At 42.4% G+C, this 22,676-nt stretch overlaps 1 protein-coding gene across 1 annotated transcript in view; it reads left to right on the top strand.

The window, feature by feature from the left end:
• Nucleotides 1-22,676, top strand: part of LOC129335180 (neuronal acetylcholine receptor subunit alpha-7-like) — a 122,662-nt gene that overhangs the window by 35,636 nt on the left and 64,350 nt on the right. Inside the window, exons 4-6 of the mRNA XM_054987620.1 lie at nucleotides 3,127-3,236; nucleotides 6,488-6,567; nucleotides 14,691-14,858. Of these exons, the coding sequence (XP_054843595.1) occupies nucleotides 3,127-3,236; nucleotides 6,488-6,567; nucleotides 14,691-14,858 (358 nt within the window). The remainder of the gene's footprint in view (nucleotides 1-3,126; nucleotides 3,237-6,487; nucleotides 6,568-14,690; nucleotides 14,859-22,676) is intronic.

Below are 22,676 nucleotides of genomic sequence, written 5' to 3' on the forward strand. Positions count from 1 at the left end.
AAATACACATTGCCACTAAAAATTGCACCCCCCTCTTCTCTGGTATGATTACTATACAACATGGCATTCTGTGTTTCCCTCAGCATACCCACCCATCCCCTTGCTGCCACCACCAACCACTGATATGCAGGTAAATTTTACTGGATGTTGCAGAAGGAAAGATCATCGTGTAGCTCCATTTTTGGTGGATCCTCTGCATTTAGTTTTATATCTAGCAATTTTCTTTAAAATGTAAGACAACAGTACCACCCTGTGCTTTCTTCTATACTGATAGTGAATCCTAGAACCTAGTGTAGAGTTCCCCGGACAACTGCAAGGAACGAGAAAAGCCCAGTCTGCATGCTAATGCTTCTCAAACATTTTGAAGTAGAAAGCACATCTAAACTTGTTTAATAACACTGCATGAAATACAGGCATTTCCCGAAGATAAAATACAAGACTCTCACATGAATGAACACTGAAAAAGTTTACGTTTTATTGGTTGCATGTAATATTTATAAATATATATCATTGCTGAGCAACAGGATGCATTTCGTTGTCATTTTGCACATCATGCAGAAGTAGGTAAAAAAGGTAAAGCACTGAGTCATTACTGACCCACGGGGGGACGTCGCAACACGGCGTTTTCTTGGCAGACTTCTGTTACGGGGTGGTTTGCCATTGCCTTCCCCAGATATCTACACTTTACCCCCAGGAATCTGGGTACTCATTTTACCAACCTTGGAAGGATGGAAGGCTGAGTCAACCTTGAGCCGGCTACCTGAACCCCGCTTCCGCCAGGATCGGACTCAGGTCGTGAGCAGAGCTTGGGCTGCAGTACTGCAGCTTACCACTCTACACCATGAGGCTTCTCCTTTTATTATGCAGAGACAAAGTCAAATTTGCATACCCTAGCGCTAACTGAAGGTGTGTTAAAGAGGCATAGAGGAGGTGGATTTGGGCAGCTCCAGTTAACTTTGTCCTATCTTGGTTAGGTGCCCACAGGGCAGAGTCGAGTTCACAGGCCCTATAGAGTAGGATCAACAACAACAACAGGTTTGGATGGAGGCAAGCTGCCAAACCTTGGCTGGATGAATCGCTGACTACTTATTCCAACAGCTGCTAAGATCAAATTGAACTCTTGAATACTAGAGCAGGCTCAGTTAGACCCAGCCAGGCCCCGCCCTCCAAGATAGGGTGGCTAGGTCCCCTTACTCTCCGAGTGGGTGTGGGGGGACACTCGGCATTCACCATTAGAAAGTTTTCGTGCATGCACAAAGTGCATGTGCACTCCCAATGCCCACACAAGGGCCGTTTTCACACTGTTTACCAGCCACAGAACATCATGCCAAGCTCCCGGAACAACAGCATCTTCCTGGCGCAATTTCACATGGGAACTGCAGTTGTCGCGCAAAATCACACCAGGAAGATGCTGTCGTTCTGGGAGCTTGGCGCAATGTTCCATGGCTGGTAAGCAGTGTGAAAATGGCCAATGACATCACTTCCAAGAGAGGCATCATCTCACAGGCCACGGGAGTGCCCCTGTGCTTTGCACTCCTGCGGTCTGAGTGATAACTGACTTCTGGAAGTGATGTCATGATGTGCCAGGAGTGTGCCCTGGTAGACCCTTTTCCCTCCACTGGCCAGGTGAGTGGGAGGAGAGGTGGCAGCTGGGAGCAGGGGATCCCCCACTCCCTCCCGGGGTCTAGCAGCCCTTCTCTAAGAGTAGCAGCATATCTTAAAGAACCCATAGTTGCATGGAAACTTGTATCCTATGTTATCCTGAGATCTTTTGCTGGGTCCTCCAGTATATCCAGCAAGTAGAAATCGGCAACAGTGACTTCAGAATCTGTTGGGAGGACAGGTCTTCTGGTGGCTGTGATAGTATCATTCAAGGAAGTGGGGCTAGATTACTGGCCTTGGGGTTCAGATCTCAATCTGCTGTTGTCCCCCAACCTTTTTTTCCTTAAGAAGGGTTTCTGGCTTAGCCAGTCTTATGTGGGCTATCCGTAGCAGCTATCCTCCTCATTAGTAAAGAGTTCAGTAGCACCTCTAAAACTAACCAACTTTATTGTAGCATAAGCTTTTGAGAACCACAGCTCTCTTCATCCGATGCATCTGACGAAGAGAGATGTGGTTCTCGGAAGCTTATGCTACAATAAAGTTGGTTAGTCTTAAGGTGCTTCTGGACTCTTTAGTATTTTGCAACTACAGACTAACACGGCTAACTCCTCTGGATCCTCCTCATTAGTATCTGAGCCTGTACCAATTCATCCCACACTCCGTCATTTCAAGCTTTTTCATTTCACCTCTTGCTGTTGCTCCCAATGAGTTTCTTTCTTTTATGCAGCGTTCACACCTTTTTATATTGCCTGCATGGCACCTCATTTCTACATCATCTATTGACTCAGTTGATACAAAAATAACAATGAATGCAAAAATTTAGCAGGAATGCACAAATAAAGTGATATTGAAATGGGGAGGTTCAGATTGAAATCTGGTAGCTCCCCTACCTTGTGTCTCACAAAATCTGTAGCTGTCTATGTTGTAAGTAACACACTAAAGCTGACTGTGGGAGATCCTTCTTTTTTTAAATACCCAGATCTGCATCAACTGTCTACAGATCAGGCTGGGAGGCTGTATTTACAATTACAACAGAAGGCGTATGGTGAGGGAACCTGAACCTTCTCCAGGGGCTGCCACTCCCAGTCCCTCCAGTTCTTCCACTTATGATCATTTCTAGTATCAGAACCCAAATGTGGGGACAAGTCAATGGCGTGATGTTTGTCAAAGAGACTGTGAAGATGGATTTTGTTTCTGCTTGGAGTTAGAAATTATACATGAGTAACGGAGTGTTTTCAAGTTTGTATGTGGAAACCTACACACTTGTGGCATATGCATCCTAGGAATGCTAGGACTGAAGAAATGATACACAAGGAGAACTGTAGAAGTCCAATCCATCAAAGATGAGCCCTCTGCCCCGATTGTGGCTGCTTATCATTAACTCTCATCACTGAAATTGTTCATATTCATTTATATTGAAACAGCATCCAAGCTGCACTAGTTATTTCAAAAGCAATATATAGGAACAGATTTCTCTGCATCTAAGAACTTTAATATTACAAAATGATCTTTCTTCCTCTATAGTCCTGGATGGATGTGTACCTGAAGTGGGACCAGAATGAATATCCAGGCGTCCAGAATTTACGATTTCCAGCAGATCAGATTTGGGTGCCCGACATTCTTTTGTACAACAGGTAAGGCAGTCATATTTTGAAGTTAGTTTTAAATACTGAGCAGGTTGCACAATGGCTGAAAATTGGCATAGCTCTATTAAGCTTCAGGGAAATTATTGCAACTACTCAAGGATGTCCAATCAAGTAGCACAATGTAATGAGTTCTGTTCCTTTACAAGTTACATTAAACTAAATGGAGTGATAGGGAGTGATGCTGGGTGGCTTGCATCCAACATGTGGGGAATGAGACATTTTCATCTGCATGCAAAATCTGGCCTGGAAAAATCCCGTTTTCCAGTAGTACAAATATTTTAGCTCTACAAACGTATCTTGGATTGGTTTGGCTTAGATTCCAGGCTATGATCCTTCAGTTATAGAAAACAGTCCTGCCTGTGAACTTTTCCTGAATCAGTTCAGTCCATCACCTACTTAGAACCTGAATCTTTGTTAGAAAGGCAGACTCTAAATGAAATAATATATACAATAAATATTAACTTATGGGTGCTAGTTTTAATCAAAGGGGCTGGTCATTCAATTCTATACAGGGACCAGGAAAACCATTTCTTTTACATACAGTAGGTGGTTTCAAGGTAGCCATGTTGGTCTGTAGTAGAGGAGCAAGATTCGAGTCCAGTAGCACCTTAAAGACCAACAAGATTTTCAGGGTATAAGCTTTTTAGAGTCAGATACAAATTGATACGGAGATCCCTGAGGCCTTATATCCCAGTCAGAAGGTAGGAGGGGTGTTGGAAAGAAGGGAGTCAGGATACAAAGGTACAGTGCAAAATGTAATCACCTTGATTAGAGCTGTATGTGTGCTTGGGGGAAGGAAATGCAGGTATAGTATGGCTTTGCGGGTAGAATGTTAGACTAGTACTACATAGACCTATAAATCAAATTTCTATTTAGCCATGAAACTCTGGGCCTGATTACCCGTGCACTGAGCATATGTTTAGTGGGGGGAAACCCCAACTGAACTCCCATTTTATGTCTGACCACACTCCCCAAATGGTTTGGGGGTGGGTGGCCTCGTGACTCATGTGGTGGCTCATGTGAAGGAAGGAGAGGCTTCTACCCACTGCAAATTCTGCTTTCTACCCACTGCAAATTCTGCAGACACAAAAGAGCCATGAACTGTTCATCTTACTGCTGGAGATACATGTCTCCTTGGCAGACACATGAAAAATGCAAACCAGAGAAACAGCACCCTCGCCCATGGTGAGTAAAATGTGAGTTCTGTTGGGGTTTAAGTGCACATGTAATCAGGCCCTCTCTCAGAGGCAAGCTACAAATGACATCTTTCACGTAAAGGACACTTGATCGTTTTCGCAAGTCTTTCTGGGAACTGAAGTCCCTCTCCCCCGCCCCTTTTCCTTCTGTTCTTTCCCTTCTCTGTTAGAATCGCTACCTGAAGAGACAGAGAGCCAAACTAAAAGTGACGTCTTACACAGGTTGGACACTAGTCGGCTTCCCTCAAGTTTTGATGGGAAATGTAGGCATCCTGGTCTTGCAGCTGTAATGGAGAGCCAAGCTGTAAAACCAGGGCGCCTACATTTCCCATCAAAACTTGAGGGAAGCCGACTAGTGTCCAACCTGTGTAAGACGTCACTTGTAGTTTGGCTCAGAGAAAGCCAGCGGCAGCAGCAGCTTTTGCAAATCGTCTTGCTCCCGGGGATAAATATGGAGCCATCCTCCCTACAGTGAGGGGAACTTCAAAGCTCAGGGGAGAGCAGGTTTTAGTAGCCAAGCTATATAACTTCTGGCGCTCGATATCTAGCAACCTACTCTTAATTTGATGAAATGCTGCATTTGATGTTAACATAGACAGTGAGTCCACAGATATACCCATGCCTTCCATTTTTTGCATGATATGCGCTGACCAGTTTGACACATTGGACTCTGAAAGCATTTGATATGTAAAGCTCCCAGGGTCAGAATTATAATGTAACCGTAGCCAGTATTTAAATGTTATAAGCCATGCCCTTGTTTCCACTAAAATTAAGCCAGTTTCTAAGCAAATGACTGCATATGGAACACACTTCGGTAGGCCCAGGATTTTTCTCAGAAATTTAGATTGGACACGTTCAATGACCCGGTCAAAGGCCCTAATCCAAATTGGAATGCCATACAATAGTTGTGGAATCACTTTGGACTTAAAAATTTTGGAAGCAGCTGGTACAAATTGATTACCTCTGGTGAAAAAAAAATGTGCTGTAGCTGAAGTACTAATGTCAGCTGTCTTCGCTGCAGACTTGCGGTGGGTGGACCAAGTCGCATTATATTGAAAATAGATACCTAGGTATTTGTAATATTTAACTTGTTCTATCTCCTTCCCATCCATGGCCCATTTATATGGTCTCCAAGTTTTAGAGAAGACTATGACTTTTGACTTGTCATAGTTCAGCTGAAGCTTGTTTTTAGCAAAGAAGTCGATACAGCGAGTGACATGATCTATAATATGATAGCCTTTTTGTTTTGTTTCAATATAAAAATCATATGAATTCATGAGGATCCGTTTAAAATCATCCGGATCCAGCTTTTACCTACTCCCAGCTTTCTTCAGAGCAGCTCCCCCGGAGCAAGACGATTTGCAAAAGCTGCTGCTGCCGCTGGCTTTCTCTGGCTCTTCAGGCAGTGATTCTAACAGAGAGGGGAAGGAACAGAAGGAAAAGGGGTGGGGGAGAGGGACTTCAGTTCCCAGAAAAACTTGCGAAAACGATCAAGTGTCCTTCATGTGAAAAATGTCACTTGTAGCTTGGCTCTCAGACTAACTTCCCTCATAAGGTTGCTGTGAAGAAAAAATGGGAGGAGGAGAAAAGTAGGGCCCTTAATCTTCTTGGAGGAATAAAACCATAACAGATTAAATATCTGCTAGGTTACTTGTTTTTGCTATATCTAAAAATTCCTTATCTAGTGAGTTAGCCAGGTTCAGTGTCTATCTAAAACAATTTTTGTTGTGGCCAGTAGGCTTTGCAGAAGTAATTTTAATTGACCTTGCACTTCTTAAGAATAAGCATTCAAACCATATCCAATATTTTTAATACTCCTTAAGCATCTGTAGCCAAGAGTATATATTTACAAAACACTATAATAAACATTCTGCAATCAAGTTGACCATCCTAATAGCAATAGACTAAGCAGAATTGCACCCTTCTAAGCCCATTGAGTTTAGTGGGCTTAGAAAGTTGTGACTCTGTTTTGAATTGAACTTTTCATCGCTGTGATCAGTCATTGAACGACACCTAGTAAATCCTTTATGCTGTATTTTGTAGTGCAGACGAGAGATTTGACGCAACATTTCATACCAACGTTTTGGTAAACTACTCAGGATCTTGCCAGTATATACCTCCAGGTAAGAGACTATTTAAAAGCCTGCATTTTAATAAATTCAGAATCACAGAATCACAGAGCTGGAAGGGGCCATACAGACCATCTAGTCCATCCCCCTGCCCAATGCAGGATGAGCCTGAAGCATCTCTGACCAATATTCATCCAGCCTCTTCTGGAAAACTGCCAGTGAGGGGGGAGCTCACCACCTCCCTAGGCAGCTGATTCCACCTTTGAACTACTCTGACCGTGAAAAGGTTTTTCCTAATATCCAGCCGATACCTTTCTGCATGTAATTTAAGCCTGTTGCTTCGAGTGCTATCCTCTGCTGCCAACTGAAATACCTCCTTGCCATCCAAATGACAGCCATTCAAATATTTCTCAATCTCCTCTTCTCCAAACTAAACATTCCCAAGGCCCTCTGCCTTCCTCATAGGGCTCAGTCTCCAGACCCTTGATCATCCTCGTCGCTCTCTTCTGCACCTTCTCAATTTTGTCCACATCCTTTTTGAAGTGAGGCCTCCAGAACTGCACACTCCAGGTGTGGCCTGACCAAGGCAGTATAGAGAGGGACTATGACCTCCTGCGATTTTGATGCAATGGCCCTTTTGATACAACCCAAGACTGCGTTTGCCTTTTTTGCCACCACATCACACTGACTGCTCATATTTAGTTTACAGTCCACTCTTACCGCAAGATTTCTTTCACTTACACTACTACCCAGAAGTGTATCCCCCCTTCAGTATTTGTGCTTCACATTTTTGTGGCCCAGATGTAATACTGTACACTTATCTATGTTGAATTGCATCCTGTTCACAACTGCCCACTTCTCCAGAGTATTCAGGTCTTGTTGAATTTTAACTCTGGCCGTTGTCACACGGGCATCTCTTCCGTCAAATTTACAGCATATAGCGTCCTACCTGTTATCGGCACAGTAACGTTTCTTTGGGTCACCTAACGGCTCTTCGCGCCACCAGCTGTCCACACCGAAGCACTCTGTTCTGTTCTCTCTAACCGTGCAGAAGCAGCTCCTCCCCTTTTTTAAAAATTATTCTGGCGTTTAATTCCACTATAACGGAATAACAGCATATAAACATTCCGTTAGAGCAAAACATTACGACCCTTTTGTTTTTCCAACTTTGAAATTATATAAATAGCCCCTTGCCCGCAGAAAACTCTCTGTCTGACGTGATCCCCATCGCTGAAGACTCTGCCATGGCGATTGAGTCATTTTTACTTCAGCAGAAAGTTTGCATTGTGTTATGTTGTTATGGCGTTATAAGGATATAATAAAATAAAAAAAGGGGAGTCGCAGGAAGAAATGGATTCTGGGATTGAAGGGAGGGCATAGGACGTTGCGAGGCGAAATACATCAATGTGAGGCATTCACACTGAGGCACAAAATAGCGCGACTATCAAGCACAAAGCAGAAGAGAGAAAATCGCTACAGTGTTGGAATAAGGTGGGTGTTTTCCGGGAAATAGCACCATTTTAGCGCTAAATAAAAGCCCGTGTGACGACAGCCTCTGTCTTCTTGGGTGTTTGCCACTCCTCCCAATTTGGTATCATCAGCAAATTTAATGAGCAGCCCTTCCACTCCTTCATCCAGATAATTGATAAAAATATTGAAAAGTACCGGGCCTAAAACCAAGCCCTGCGGCACCCCACTGGACACCTCCCTCCAATCTGATGAAACGCCGTTGACCACCATTCTTTGGGTGCAGTCCTCTAATCAGTTCCCTATCCACCAAACTGTCCTATAGTCCAGTCCGCAGTCCTCCAGTTTACGCATTAGAATGTCATGGGGGACCTTATCAAAAGCTTTACTGAAATCCAGGTAAATCACAGAGTTCCGACGATCCAGTAAGCTTGTCACTTCATCAAAGAAGGAGACCAGGTTGGTCTGACAAGATCTATCGGGGACAAAACCATGTTGACTTCCCCAGATCACTAAGCAGTCCTTTGGATGCTTACAGATTGCTCCCTTTAAAATCTGCTCTAATATATTCCCAGCAACAGGTTTCAGACTGACCGGCCTGTAGTTTCCCGGGTCATCCTTCTTCCCTTTCTTAAAGATTGGGATAACATTTGCTCTTCTCCAAACTTGTGCCACATCCCCAGTCCTCCAGAAGGCCTTGAAGAGAATGAAGCTATTCCTTAGATAGGAGTTAATGCGTGCGGATCTGGATTTAGAAGGTTTATAGTGCAATCCTAAACAGAGTTACACCTTTCTAAGGCCATTGACTTCAGTGGACTTTGAAGGGTATAACTCTGCTTAGAATTGTATAATTAATCTGCAAGCTGTATTTGTAGCGTATGCCTTAATTACTGTGGCATAAATATTCAGTGGAGTTCTCACTTAAGACGTAATATTATCAAAGCCACCTCTTTACTCATATTCAAGAACCAGAAGCTGCTTTTCTGAATCTGACAACCAGATTAAGTGAATATTCAACATATTAATTTTTTATAGTCATTCTTTATAATCCACCATATGAGGAGGTATCCAGGGCCGTTTTCACACTGAACTACCGTTCTTGTGCGAAATCACACCAGGAAGACGCTGTCGTTCTGGGAGCTTGGCACGACGTTCCGTGGCTGGTAAGCAGTGTGAAAACGACCCAGGTATCCTCAAAGGGCTTCATTTGTATGAGAAAAGAAATTAGAGGTGTCTGATAGGATTTAATAATTCAGAGCACAATCCTGCTGAAGTAAAGCACGTTCCAGTCCCACTGAAGCCGAATGAAATACCTGATTGAATCTTTCAGTCGGTATTTTAGGAGTCAGACAACAGTATTTAAACTGAAGCTGCTGGATCCAGACAAGAGGGAGGAAATGCTAATTGGGGGGTTGGATATTGCAGAGGGACTGAATTCATTTGTCCTAGATGGAGTGAAATTGGCTTTCGCAGAGGGCGTCAAGAGCTTTTGGGTGCTCCTTGTCTCTGCCTTGCTTTTTGAAAAGTAGGTTGGCACGATGGCCCAAAGTGCCTTTTATCAGCTGAATCTGGCACTCCAACTCTCTTGCTATCTAGACTCAGCCAACCTGGCTACACCGGTCCATGCTACTGTAACCTCACAGCTGGATTACTGCAATGCGCTCTACGTGGGGCTGCCCCGAAGACAACCTGAAAACTACAGGTGGTCCAGAATGCAGGTTCCCAACTATTGTCAGGGGCTAGCTGCCAGGATCATAGGTTAGCCATTTTGAAACAGCTGCATTGACTGCCAGTTCGTTTTCATGTTGAATCCAAGGTGCTGGTCATGATCTTTAAAGCTTTTCATGAGATGGAGCCCACACATTTGAAGGATCGTCTCCTTTCTTACGTCCTGCTACGCCAACTACAATACCTATGCTGTCCCATCACTTAGGGTGGCCCATCTGGCATCAATATAACCTTTTCTATCATTACCTTTGATCTGTGGAATGGGCTACCCAAGGAGGTGATGGGAGCCCCTCTTTGGAGAATAGTAAAGAGTCTGACGAAGAGAGCTGTGGTTCTCGAAAGCTTATGCTACAGTAAAGTTGGTTAGTCTTAAAGGTGCTACTGGACTCTTTACTATTTTGCTACTACAGACTAACGCGGCCTCTGCCTCTTTGGAGATATTCAGAAGGCACTGCAAGGCTTGGCCGTTTGCCAGGGCTTTTGAGGAGGTGCGAACGGCAGAAGCCTTTTAAGGGAAGGAGGGAGAAATTTTATCTTGGTTTTAATTTGGAATTTTTAAAAATTATTCCGTAAGTCACCTTGGACTGTGTGGCAAAGTGGGGTATAAAAGTTTAAATAAATAAATAAAAGCTGAAAGTGGGTTGAGAGAGTCACTGGTTCCTACTCCGTGTGTACATGCGTGTGTGTATCTTAGGAAATTCAGCACATCTCTAAATTAGGAAATTTAGGGAAGTGCTAAAGAAAAACTCATATTAAATAGATTTTTCTCTTTCAAAGTAAGGGTCGTGTGCTTAGGGTGCAGCATTTTGCATGTATTCGTAATCTGACATAGAAAACTAAAGCATTTATAGTTTTAAAATCTATAGATACGACATTGGATTCAATTGTATATGCTAATCAAGTTATAAATGACATGTTTTATGTTATTAAAGCAATACAATAGGTTTAGGTGCAGGTACCACCCTGCACATGGGCAAAAGCAAAAGTTGCCTGCGCATGTGCGTTCTCTGTGGTGGCCCCCACCCCATGGAACAGCCTACCCCGAAGAAGTCAGGAAGGCCCCCACTCTCCTGCTTTTCTGCAAATGATGCAAAAATTTAAGAGGGCCTTTTAACTCAGATAGGAGGGCTGTTAAGCATGATCCTGCTGGGTAGTCCTCTGTTGTTCAATGTCAGCCTTAGAACTGTTTATGCTCCGTTTCAGCATTTCTTCAGCTCTGTATTGGACTTTTGCTGATGTTATTTTGTCTTTGCGAATTTGCATTTATTTACTCTGTGGCATTGTTTATTGAAATGTATTTATGCTCTCACACTATGTAATCCACCTTGAGTCTCAGTGAGAAAGGTGGACTATAAATGACACAAATAAATAAATACATAGATAAGAAAGAGGGTTTTGCATATATATAATTTCCCCCAGGATCTCTTTTTTTCCTGCAGCTGTCAGGGTTGGAGTGTATGTATGTAACTGAAGAGACTCCATTTTAATTCTTTCAGTATTCTAAGTGCTTTGTTCCCAGGTGCTAGGATGTTCCCAGCAGCTATCTCACGGAAGAAGATTGTTTTGGCTATCGCTTCTCCAGCCTTGGGAAACTTTCGCTTTCTCAGCTTCAAAGGGATTGTTTTGAGAACTATGGGGGGAGGTTGGGTCTGCTGGGATCTGATACTTTGTACCTTATGCTTTGCCTGTCATTCGTAACAATACACGTGTACCAGCCTGGATATTGTATCTAGGCCCGTGGACTATAATGAATTCTTTCTTCAGTAAACTTTTGAAAACAACGGGCTTTTGTCTGATTGCAGAAGGTAGTCTGGAGTAAGGACATTATCTAGCCACAGTTCTGACATTTTTCGATAGCCAAAACAATCTTCTTCCGTGAGATAGCTGCTGGGAACATCCTGGCACCTGGGAACAAAGCACTTAGAATACTGAAAGAATTAAAATGGAGTCTCTTCGGTTACATACATACACTCCAACCCTGACAGCAGCATGTGTATGAAATTTTTTCCCCACGGCTTCAAAATTTCTGGAAATGTTACATCTTTACACATGACATGTAGTGCGTACATATTTCCAAATATTACACTACACTTAATCTTAGCAAAAGGCCAAGAAACCGCATTTGCAAATAACTAGCAAGACTGTGGCAGTAACGCTGTTTGGCTTTGCATAGCTCTTATTCCAATCTTCCCACAAAATTTACTCACAAGTAGAGATGGGCACGAACAGAAAAAAAGCCCTGAACATGATGTTTGTTGCTCGTTGCCATTCATGGGCAGGGACTCACGAACAACCACGAATATGGCCCTGTTCATGAACATGTTCGTGGTTGGCTGTTTATGGGGGCCAGCAGGCTCTCCTCCAGCCACCATCCAAGTCAAGATCCCTACTTCACCACTCCCAGTAACCTGACCTGAGCAGGCACCAGGAAAGGTACCAATAATAAATAATAGCTTGTCCCAGAGCCTGGCAGTAGCCCTGAAACTTGAAAGGGTAGATCCCTATCCCACCACACACACAGAAAATTCAAGCTCCAATGTACTTTCTCTATCAAAATGCCAACAGCAACTCTCTCCCTCTCCATTGTCTGCAAACTAAGCCAGAACTGAGGACCCCCCTCCCGTCTGCTCTTTGCTCTCTTGTAACAAATTTGGAGCTCCACAGTTGAGAGGAAGACCAGCCTATCAGGCTAAATTGGGCTTAGATTGGGGTTTCCAGGGCAACAGCAGGAGTTCAGACAGAGTTCAGACAATCCCTGCCTAAGTTGCCAAGGGAATTGATTGCAGGTGCCAGACTGTCTGGCTTGACGAACAGCAACGAACGAGGCTTGCAACGACCACCTGTTTGTTTAGAATGGGGCCTCATGAACAGCTTGTTCTCGAACAGCAGATTGGGCTGTTCATGGCTTTTTTTGTTCATATTGCTGTTTGTTCCCATCTCTACTCACAAGTAGAAACTCCCAGGTTGCTTGAGGAATGCTTGCCATTTGAATAAAAATCATATAGAAATTCAGCTGATTCCTAGAAGCTATAAACTTCTTATGGGTTTAAAGAGAATAATGGCTGGATCCCACTGACAGTTTCGGCAAATTGAAGGATTTCTGTATGTGGAAGCGTGCCTTCTCTGCCTCCCTTCAACTGTAACCTCCCACTGCAACCCAAAATTGTCTTGGAGGATGGGGGACCCCCCAGTTTTAGCCTGGGAGGAAACTGGAAGTTTGCTTTGGGAAGGGGGAATTGCCGAAGATTGCTCCCTCCCATAGGCAGAAATTTTAGGTGGGCTGCAACCTGATGAATTCTCATTTTCGTGTTTCTATTTTTGTCAGAAGTCGTTTATGGACTTGGACTAATTATAGTGGATTCCTCAATTTAAGAATATTTGAATGACCTGTTTTCTCGATTCCAGCATAAGCCTGGAGAGATTTCTCATTTACGTTTATCTGTTCTAGTATATTTTGCATCTCCCACTCCTTGGATATCTCTGTATTGAAGAGAGAGATCACTGTTCAATGCATTTCACCCCTTTCCGGTTCCCTTGAAAACAAGTACAGACCAGTGTTTTGACTTTAAATGTGGGTCTGCATCCTGATGTACATCAGATATTGTCACACTCAAGCGTGAGGGCAGATAAGCATCTTGGATGACAGGCAGGCTGAATTATGAATGAAGTCTGATAATCTGGAGGCATAGAAGGGAGTGCTCTGGAGGCTTCCTTCTTTGAGCTTTTCCGCACACGTTGGATAATGCACTTCCAATCCTCTTTATAGATCATTTGGAATGGATTTTTTTGTGTGCGGAACAAAAAATCCACCTCAGACGATTGATGAAGTGCCTTGAAAGTGCATTATCCAACGTGTGCGGAATCAGCGACAAGTGATCCAAGACTGAGAGAAGGCAGCAGCTTTGGAAGCTTTCAGGCCTGCTGGCAGCTCCAGATTGGCCCTGTGGTGTCACCTAACTTCTCAGGTCTGGAAAAAATATAGGCTGATGTCCCAGCTGGGAACTTTTATAGTTTCCCCCTCTGGCCTTGCTGAACAGGGAAGGTTGCCAGATCCCCTTAACCTCTCGATGGGAGGAGATCTGGCTCTTAGCTTCTTCTTGCCCCCTTCATGCTTTACTCCTGCGGCTACATGATGATGTCACTTCCTGTGATGTCACTGCGGAGGCGCGGGAATGCACACATGCTTCATAGGCGGCCGATTTGAGCCTCAAACAAGCCCAATTTGGACTTTTGGGGGCCCAAATTGGCCTGCAACAAAGGGCAGGAGTGCTTTCAGGGCAGTGTAATGACATCAATGACATTGTTGTGCTGCCCCAAAAGCTCGCCCAGGAGGCCTGTTCCTGTGCCTTTCTCCCCCACTGACCAGGTAACTGGAGGTGGGGGGCAGAGGGTGAAAGCGGGGGATCCCCCTGTCCCCTCTGTGGGAATGAGATCCCTACGAACAGGTGGTTAAAAGACCTCTTTGCCTGACCAACAAAACACCACAAATTGTCTCTTCTCACAACAGGCACTATAAAATACTTCCTCAGGGAAGTGTGATGGTTGAAATGCTGCTATTAGAATATCAGTTTGGCAGAAGAAATGTCTGCCACAACTAACAATTCCACTGTCACTCTTAGTATTGTGTCCTGGGGTATGACAGGTTATATCATACCATCATCAAACTGGATAGATGGAACTGCAAGAAAAGAGTCTGAGATCCAGCTATTGAAGACATAAGCGCCATTCAGTTCACGGAAGTTCTGGGTATGTTTTCAATCAGCCTTTTCATATGATGTGCCTCTGAACAGCATGACTGAAACTCAAAATTATAGGCCTCATTTGTTAGTAGATCAATTTAGGCTGCATTTCAAAGCTGTCTGCTCTCTTGAACTTCTCAGATAGGGTGGATATGGATGCAGTTTCATCCTAACGCACTATTGCCCTTAAGATCTTACTACTTTTTTTTGAAAAAAAAATCATAAACCTATTTCTGTTTGCAGGCATCCTAAAGAGCACATGCTACATTGATGTTCGCTGGTTTCCTTTTGATGTACAGAAATGTAATTTGAAATTTGGTTCCTGGACACACAACGGTTGGCTGCTTGATCTGCAGATGCTAGAAGCTGATATTTCCAATTACATATCAAATGGTGAATGGGATTTAGTGGGTAAGTTGGCATTCTTAAAGAAGCTTAAGGCATATAAACCTGCAACATTACCCAAAACTTTTGTTAGCATTTTTAATGTTATTGTTTATTTATTAATTTCAGATAATAAGGTCAAACATAGACAACAAAAAACGCAACTACTTCATATAATCATCCAGATCGTATTTCTACAATCATCAACTACTTCAATAATCAGTAATCAATCATCTAAGTCATATATAAACCTAAATACAACATTTAAATCATGTAAGAGAATAACTTAACAGAGAAAATGCTATGTTAAATCAAATTGTCATCAGTTAAATCATATATCTGTATACAGGGTTTTTTTCCTGGGAAAAGAGGTGGCGGAACTCTCAAGAGGGAATTGAGGAAGAAACACACGGGATTCTTTGAAATCATATTATTTTCATGCACTGTTGCCCAGTATTTTCAAGAGGTGCTGGAACTCTGTTCCACCGCGTTCCCACTGAAAAAAAAAGCCCTGTCTGTATAAAACTTGCTCATATATATTCCTAGCTTTCCACTTCTATTTAAATATCCTTCCGTCTATCATTTTAATAATAGTTGTCCTTATTTATTCTTAGTTTTCAGCTATGTAATAAAATAAAGCCTGAAATTCTAGGACTGGCCTATTATGTATATGAGATGTTAATTTTGCCATTGACGCATATGCGTCTATGTGTTAACATTTTTTGAATTAAAGGTAGATGCATATTTCACAATGTGCACAGTGATTTTGGGCAGAGCATAGTCATTCACTAGCATTACTTGTGCTCCTGCTCTCAGTACAGCTACTGAAGTGCCCCCAAAGCAGTGACTCACTCAGAGGTAATCCTTCTATGTATGGGGCAGGGTTCTAGGGAGTGAGTTAGCAGGTGAAATTGATTTTCTAGCATCAGAATCACTTATTTTAGGATAGTTATTCCCTGCTTTTCTTCTCAATGGGGAGCTAAAGTGGCTTGTTGCGACTTCATTCTTTCCTCCTCCATTTTATACGCACTTGTAGTTAGGCTGAGATAGAATGTGACAGATGAAATAGAATGGCCCAAGGTTACTCAGCAAGCCTGCGTGGCAGCCCAGGGATTTGATCCTGGTCCCTTGGATCGTTGAAAGAGCCCCGTGGCGCAGAGTGGTAAGCTGCAATACTGCAGCCCAAGCTCTGCTCATGACCTGAGTTTGATTCTGGCGGAAGCCGGGTTCAAGTAGCCGGCTCAAGGTTGACTCAGGGCCAAGCTACAAGTGACGAATGACACAGGTTGGACGCTTGTCAGCTTCCCTCAAGTTTTGATGGGAAATGGAGGCATCCTGGTCTTGCAGCTTGGCTCTCCGACTGCTGTCCAATGGACTTTGCAACGGTCACTTGTCCAACATTCCGCCAAGCTGCCTACATTTCCCATCAAAACTTGAGGGAAGCTGACAAGTGTCCAACCTGTGTCAGGCGTCACTTGTAGCTTGGCCCTCAGCCTTTCCTCCTTCCAAGGTCAGTAAAATGAGTACCCAGTTTCCTGGGGGTAAAGTGTAGGTGACTGAGGAAAGCAATGGCAAACCACCCCATAACAAAAGTCTGCCAAGAAAACGTCGTGATGCGACGTCCCCCCCCATGGATCAGTAATGACTCGGTGCTTGCACAGGGGACTACCTTTACCTTTTAACCCTTGGATCATAATCTGACCATACCGCACTGGCTGCCTATGAGCTGTAGCATCTTAAAACCACCAATAGGATGAGCCTCCCTAATGTATTCTGTGTGGATACACTTGCAAAGAAAAACAGAAGCAGTTTGGGAGTTTTCTTCTGTGGAAATCGCACTCTTGGTTGGCACCAATTAGCACACAGTTAATGCTGTTAACATTCAAGACAATCTTTTTGATCTTCAAAGAGTTGCCACAATTAACTCATAGTGCTTACAGCAAGACAGTACATCCAGCAAGGTATTTGGAGGCAAATAGACCCTGCCCCTTCATTATTCTTGTGTGATTCTGCATGTCTTAAAAGCTATTTCAGTTAAGGGATGATTTATTTTACTTTAAGCAAAGGCAAAACCTATAAAAAGGCAAGCATGTCTTGTGCTCTTCTGGAAACTTCGTTGCTGAGGGATGGGTGCAACCCTGTTAACACTTCTGATCAAGGCAATGATATTAAAGATTCAGGAATGAGATGGGTTAACAAAAGCATGGGGGGGGGCATCTGCCTTGAGACGGCTAAGCTGCTGTCCTGTTCTCCTAAAGAAAAAAAGAACAAACACACAAGTAAAGACTTCCAATAAAGAGTACAAAATATGCATTTCAAAAGGTAAAACTGTGTATAGTATATTTCAGAATCATCTTATGTACACTATACAACAATCACATGAATTATTTCACAATAGAGTATGGCAATAACACTGAGTGCTACTGTGACTGACAGGACTGGCTCCAGCTCTGCCTCTCATGAGAAACCAACCAATGAGAGGGGACAGAATGTTAGGCCAATGGGAGTTAGAGTCCATTGAGGAGAATAAGAGCCAAGCTACAAGTGACAAATGACACTTGAACGGCAAGTGGATCGAGTGGAGAGCAAGTGAACTGGGAGGAATACACTTGCTGTTCAAGTGTCATTCGTCACTTGTAGTTTGGCCCTAAGAGGAAGGGAGAATACTTTGGTGTAGTGGTTAAGAGCGGCAGGACTCTAATCTGGAGAGCCAGGTTTGATTCCCCACTCCTCCACTTGAAGCCAGCTGGGTGGCCTTGGGTTAGTCACAGCTTTCTCAGAGCTCTCAGCTCTACCCACCTCCCAGGGTGATTGTTGTGAGGATAATAATAACACACTTTGTAAATTGCTCTGGGTGGGCGGTAAGTTGCCCTGAAGGGTGGTATATAAATCGAATCTTGTTGTTGTTATTACTACTTTTGGACCTGCTGAGAGAGGGAAGAGTTCAAAACACTGCTAAAGAAGGCAACAGAAAAATAGCTGGCTGTTCTGTTATCTTGAAACGTTCCCTGTTCAATCCCAGTATTTATGAGTTTAAATCCATTCACTCCTGTGTTCCATCTTGTAAATAAAAGTTTTTTTTGTTTCTGTTTTAACCCCCAATGGCCTGAAGTTGTTAGCTGAGGGGAAATAAGACACATGCACAAATGCTCTAGTCATATCTTAAGTAAATGGTGGCAGAATATATAGGGAACGTAAACTGTAAGTTCCCTTTCCCCAATATCCCTGGGCAGTAACTGAGTAAGAGGAGGTAACTAGAGGGAACAGGCTTCCTGTCAGGTAGAGCCTCTGGAAGAGGAGGGAGAGGACCCCGTGAGGATTTGGGTCAGGGCTCTTGCTCTCTGCCTGCTAAATTGGAGGCTAAACAGGTGATATGTAGTGACCAGCTCTTACCTGCCTGGGAACTTCCAAACCTGGGAAGGGAGGTTTAGGGTGGGAGGCAGGGTGTGTGAAAGGCTTGGCCTGCCATAGCTATATTTAGCATATTTTCATTACTCCTCCCTACTTTTTTTCTTCTATCTATTCTACTAAAGATCTCCAAAGGCCCACACTTCTCAATTCTATCCTACCACAAATACCTAGAGATGTAAAGGTCCCAGGGGGAAAAGTCAGAAAAGGGGGGGGGGCAATTTTTTCTAAATACTTTTGTTTCCAAAATTTCCAACTTAAAAAGTTGCGGAATTTGGAGGAACATTGAAAAATAACTCTTATGAAATATTTTGTTTTAGAATGAATTAAATCGCTCTTAAGGCAAGGCTTTTCACACTCAAAAAGTATAGAAGGAAAAAAATTGAGGACTTTCTAAGTTTTTCAAATGGAAAGATTGGGAACTTTTGGATGTCATTAAAAAAAACTCCTAAGAAATATTTTCTTTTTAAGTCTGAAAAACCTTGTCTTGTAAAGCATTTCACTCCTTCCAAATGTTCGGCATGGAAAAGTCTGAGGGCTTCCTTGATCATTTTGTCAAAAATTAATATATTATAATGTGTTTGATGATAAAGATTTTGGTGCTTTCAGCATTATAAAGTTTAGCTTAATATCCAAATGTACTGATAGTCCTACCTATTGTGACTCTATGAGAAAGTTCTTATCCAAACAATACACTATTTTTGTTTACTATAAAATTTATTTTCTGCCTTCAATATTTATTATTTCTTACCTCTTAGATGATTTTTTTTTTAAAAAAGTGCTATGGTAGCATACAGTGCAGCAACTTAATTTTATTAGTAGTATTAGTATTAGTATTAGTATTAGTATTAGTATTAGTATTAGTATTAGTATTAGTATTAGTATTAGTATTAGTAGGTATAGTTGCAATTTTTCTTAGAGAAAACAAAGGTATTTATATTTTGAAATTGCATACAATGTCAAATCGAACAATTTTATTAACTGCTGATAATAATGTATTTCATAATGTTCAATCGGTAAAAGTAGAGTTAGTTTGATATAGGGTTGCCAGCTTCTAGGTGGTGGCTGGAGATCTACTGGAATTACAATTGATCTCCAGCTGACAGAAATTACCTTCCCTGTAGAAAATGGCTCCTGTAGAGGTTGGACTTGATAGGATTATATTCTGCTGAGGTCCCTTCCTTCCTTCTGCCTCTTATCCAGGTATCAAGCTTTTCATTTATTAGGATTTTGTAAATTTATTCAGTAAATTCATACTAGTTAAACTGGAGTCTCTGGCTTTCATCAAGTAGTGGTAACCCCCAAGGTGCTAAGAACCCTACTGAACAGGTTTCCCTAATTAGGGCAACTGAATTAACATCGAGCGAAACATCAGTTTTTGGGTCTGCGCATCAAAATATCATTTTGGCAAGGCTCCCCAGCTTTCCCAATCTTTGTTGATTTTAGTCATAGCAAAAGATGCCGTACGACCAAGGATACACATCGTCTCTAGATTTACCTGCTTAAGAAGACCTGCACAGAAATTTTAGCCAAGGTTTGTGAACTTTTGCAGACCTGCTTTAGGGCTTGGTGGGAGAATCCATAGGCTCAATGAACATTAACAACTGTTTTCAAGAAGGATGGCATCAAACCTGCCAAAACAGAAGTAACATTTGTCTGTGCAAAAGCAAGACAGTATAAATCATTTCAGATCATCCCTGCTATAAACCACTAGAGAACTGCAACCCATCATATAGTACCACTGAACATTATAATAACTATTGACTGTTGCTTGTGTTTGATGGAGGGCTTTGATACTGCTGAATGGATGCTCTTGAAGAACAGACCATCTCATGTTACGGTACTCTAATAAAATTTACTAGAGGAGGAGAGGACAATGTATTCTTGAGACAATCCTTTAGGAACATTTACGATTTTTGGTACAGTGTTCCTCAACAGATACTTTCAGTCTGTATAATAGATTTATATTGATTTTCCAGTATATGTACACAATAAAATGCCTAAAGAGTCACATTAGTCCCATGAGACAGAAAAAATATCCACCCGCAGGCTTTTCTTTCCTCTTATTTCTTGACACAGTAGAAATTATTGTGTGTTCAGGAGTTATTGAGAATGAATGGGGAGGAGAAAATCAATAAGGATAGTTCAAGGACAAACTCTTCTTAAATCCTCCAAATAATTTGGATGATCAATAAACTATAATAAGAATGAAGCCTGAGAAAACAAATGAATGCACTTAAAATGGGCATTAGGCAAATTGGGGCCATTTTCTGAGCAGTTGTACAATATGGAAATTCAGCTGGGAGCCAAGGATTCAATAATAAATTGATTAAAATTGGGGATGGATGAATATGCCCTTTTCCATTTATTTGTGCTTTTGTATGTTGTCAGTACTCTGTGTTGGAAATACAATGTCTTGTGTACAGAGAAGACAGAAGACACAGAATACCTGCAAGGGGCAGCGGGTCTGACAGTTAGATAGACGACAGAGTGGGGATCCTTCTTTCTTCCTCTCTTCTGTCCTTCTTGCATGTCTCCAGATTGGTATTCCTAGGCTACTTCCTGCTTCTTCCCGAAAGTCCCTCTTCCCTGTTTACTGAAGTAGTGAGTATCTATTCTGTTTCTCTCCTTTCTGTCAAAGTTGTAGTTCCTGAATAAACTCTCTTCATTCACTCCTTAATCAGACTCAAGATCGTTCCTAAGATATACCAGAGCCTACATGGTAGCAGAGGATGGTTTGTGGATTGATCTCTGATTAAAGGAATGACTCACCAGAGGCTTTCCTCACGAGGTGTGTGTGTGTGTGTGTGTGTGTGTGTGTGTGTGTGTGTGTGTGTGTGTGTGTGTGTGAGAGAGAGAGAGAGAGAGAGAGAGAGAGAGAGAGAGAGAGAGAGAGAGAGAGAGAGAGAGAGAAAGGGACAAAATGGCCACCTATAGCATTCAGCAAGTTGCAGTGATAGAACGGCAGAACAAAAGAAGCTATGTCATTTGGAAAGCCCACAAGCAGTCCCATCTCATGGAGCAAGGAGTTTGGGATGCAATTAAACACCCACCTCACAGGGTGTTTTGTTGTGGGGATAATAATAACATACTTTGTAAACCACTCTGAGTGGGCATTAAGTTATCCTGAAGGGCAGTATATAAATCAAATGTTGTTGTTGTTGTTGTTGTTGTTATTAAAGATCCAAGATTGGCAAATGAGGAACCTGAAAAGCAAAGAAAATGGGATGAACACAGCGAAAAAAGCCAAAGGGATCCTGTTTAAAGGACCAGGATGTTTTGTGGGTGATTCATATTGATAAAGCTAAAAATATCTGGGAAGAAGTTGAAAGACTTTATGTAGATACTTTGCTTAAGAGTAGAATGTTTTTACAAAGGAAGTTGTTCAGTATTAGAATGGGAGAGCACCAGAGCTTGTGTGAGCACATGAATGATTTTCTGGCTTTAGTCCAGCAGCTTAGCTCAGCTGGAAAAGATCTCTTTGATGAAGATCTGATAGTCCAGTTGCTGACCAGCCTGCAACCAGAGTACAAAAGTTCCATAAATCAAGTAGAAGCTAAGAAAGATTTGACTCTGAGTCAAGCTATAAGCATGCTGAAGGAGTATAATAGACCTAAGGAATTCCAGAATTCAGACCGAGGGTCTGGACTGAGGGACTGTGAAAGTGCTATGGGTGCAGTAAAGTTAAGCAAGAAAGCTGAAGCATTTTGTCATGAATGCAGGAAAGGCAGTCATTTCAGAAAGAACTGCACTCTCTCCAAACAAAAGGATTTCTCTCGGAGAGGAAAAGAAGGAGCAGGGAGGAATTTCCAACATGACAACCCAAAACCTGCAAGGAAATGCTTTATGCTAGCAGAAAGAGAACCTAGAGAGCAATTTTGGTATATTGACTCTGCATGCACAGCTCACATGACAAGGAATAAAGCTTTCTTTGAAATGCTAAAGGAAGAAAAAAGGGAGGTGTTGCATGTAGCAGATGGTAGATCTGTAGAAATAGCAGGCATTAAGATGCAAACTTCCAAACAAACAGACCCAGGAAACCTTGCTAACAAAGTGCTTCTATGTACCAATGTTGGAAACTAGCTTTCTTTCTGTAAGTGCACTTGCAGAGAAAAACATGAAAGTATCTTTTGGGAAACAATGTCTCATTAAGGAGGACAGAGAAATAATAGCTGTAGCTAAGAAGTGGAACGATCTGTATGCCAGCAAGTAGCTGACTTTGCAAATGCAAAGGAGACCTGTAAACATAAGAATTGCTCATTAATCTGGCACAGGCGGTTTGGGCATCAAGATGTAAATACAATCAGCCAACTTCAAAGCAATAATCTGACAAAAGGCATGCAATTCACAAAGTGTGTTTTTGAAGAAAAATGTATATGCTGCATTAAAAGCAAAGCAATCAGACCCAGGTTTAAGGGAAAGGGAGCTGAGGAAAAT

The sequence above is a fragment of the Eublepharis macularius genome, chromosome 8, assembly GCF_028583425.1.
Source record: "Eublepharis macularius isolate TG4126 chromosome 8, MPM_Emac_v1.0, whole genome shotgun sequence".
In the NCBI taxonomy this organism is placed as follows: domain Eukaryota; kingdom Metazoa; phylum Chordata; class Lepidosauria; order Squamata; family Eublepharidae; genus Eublepharis; species Eublepharis macularius.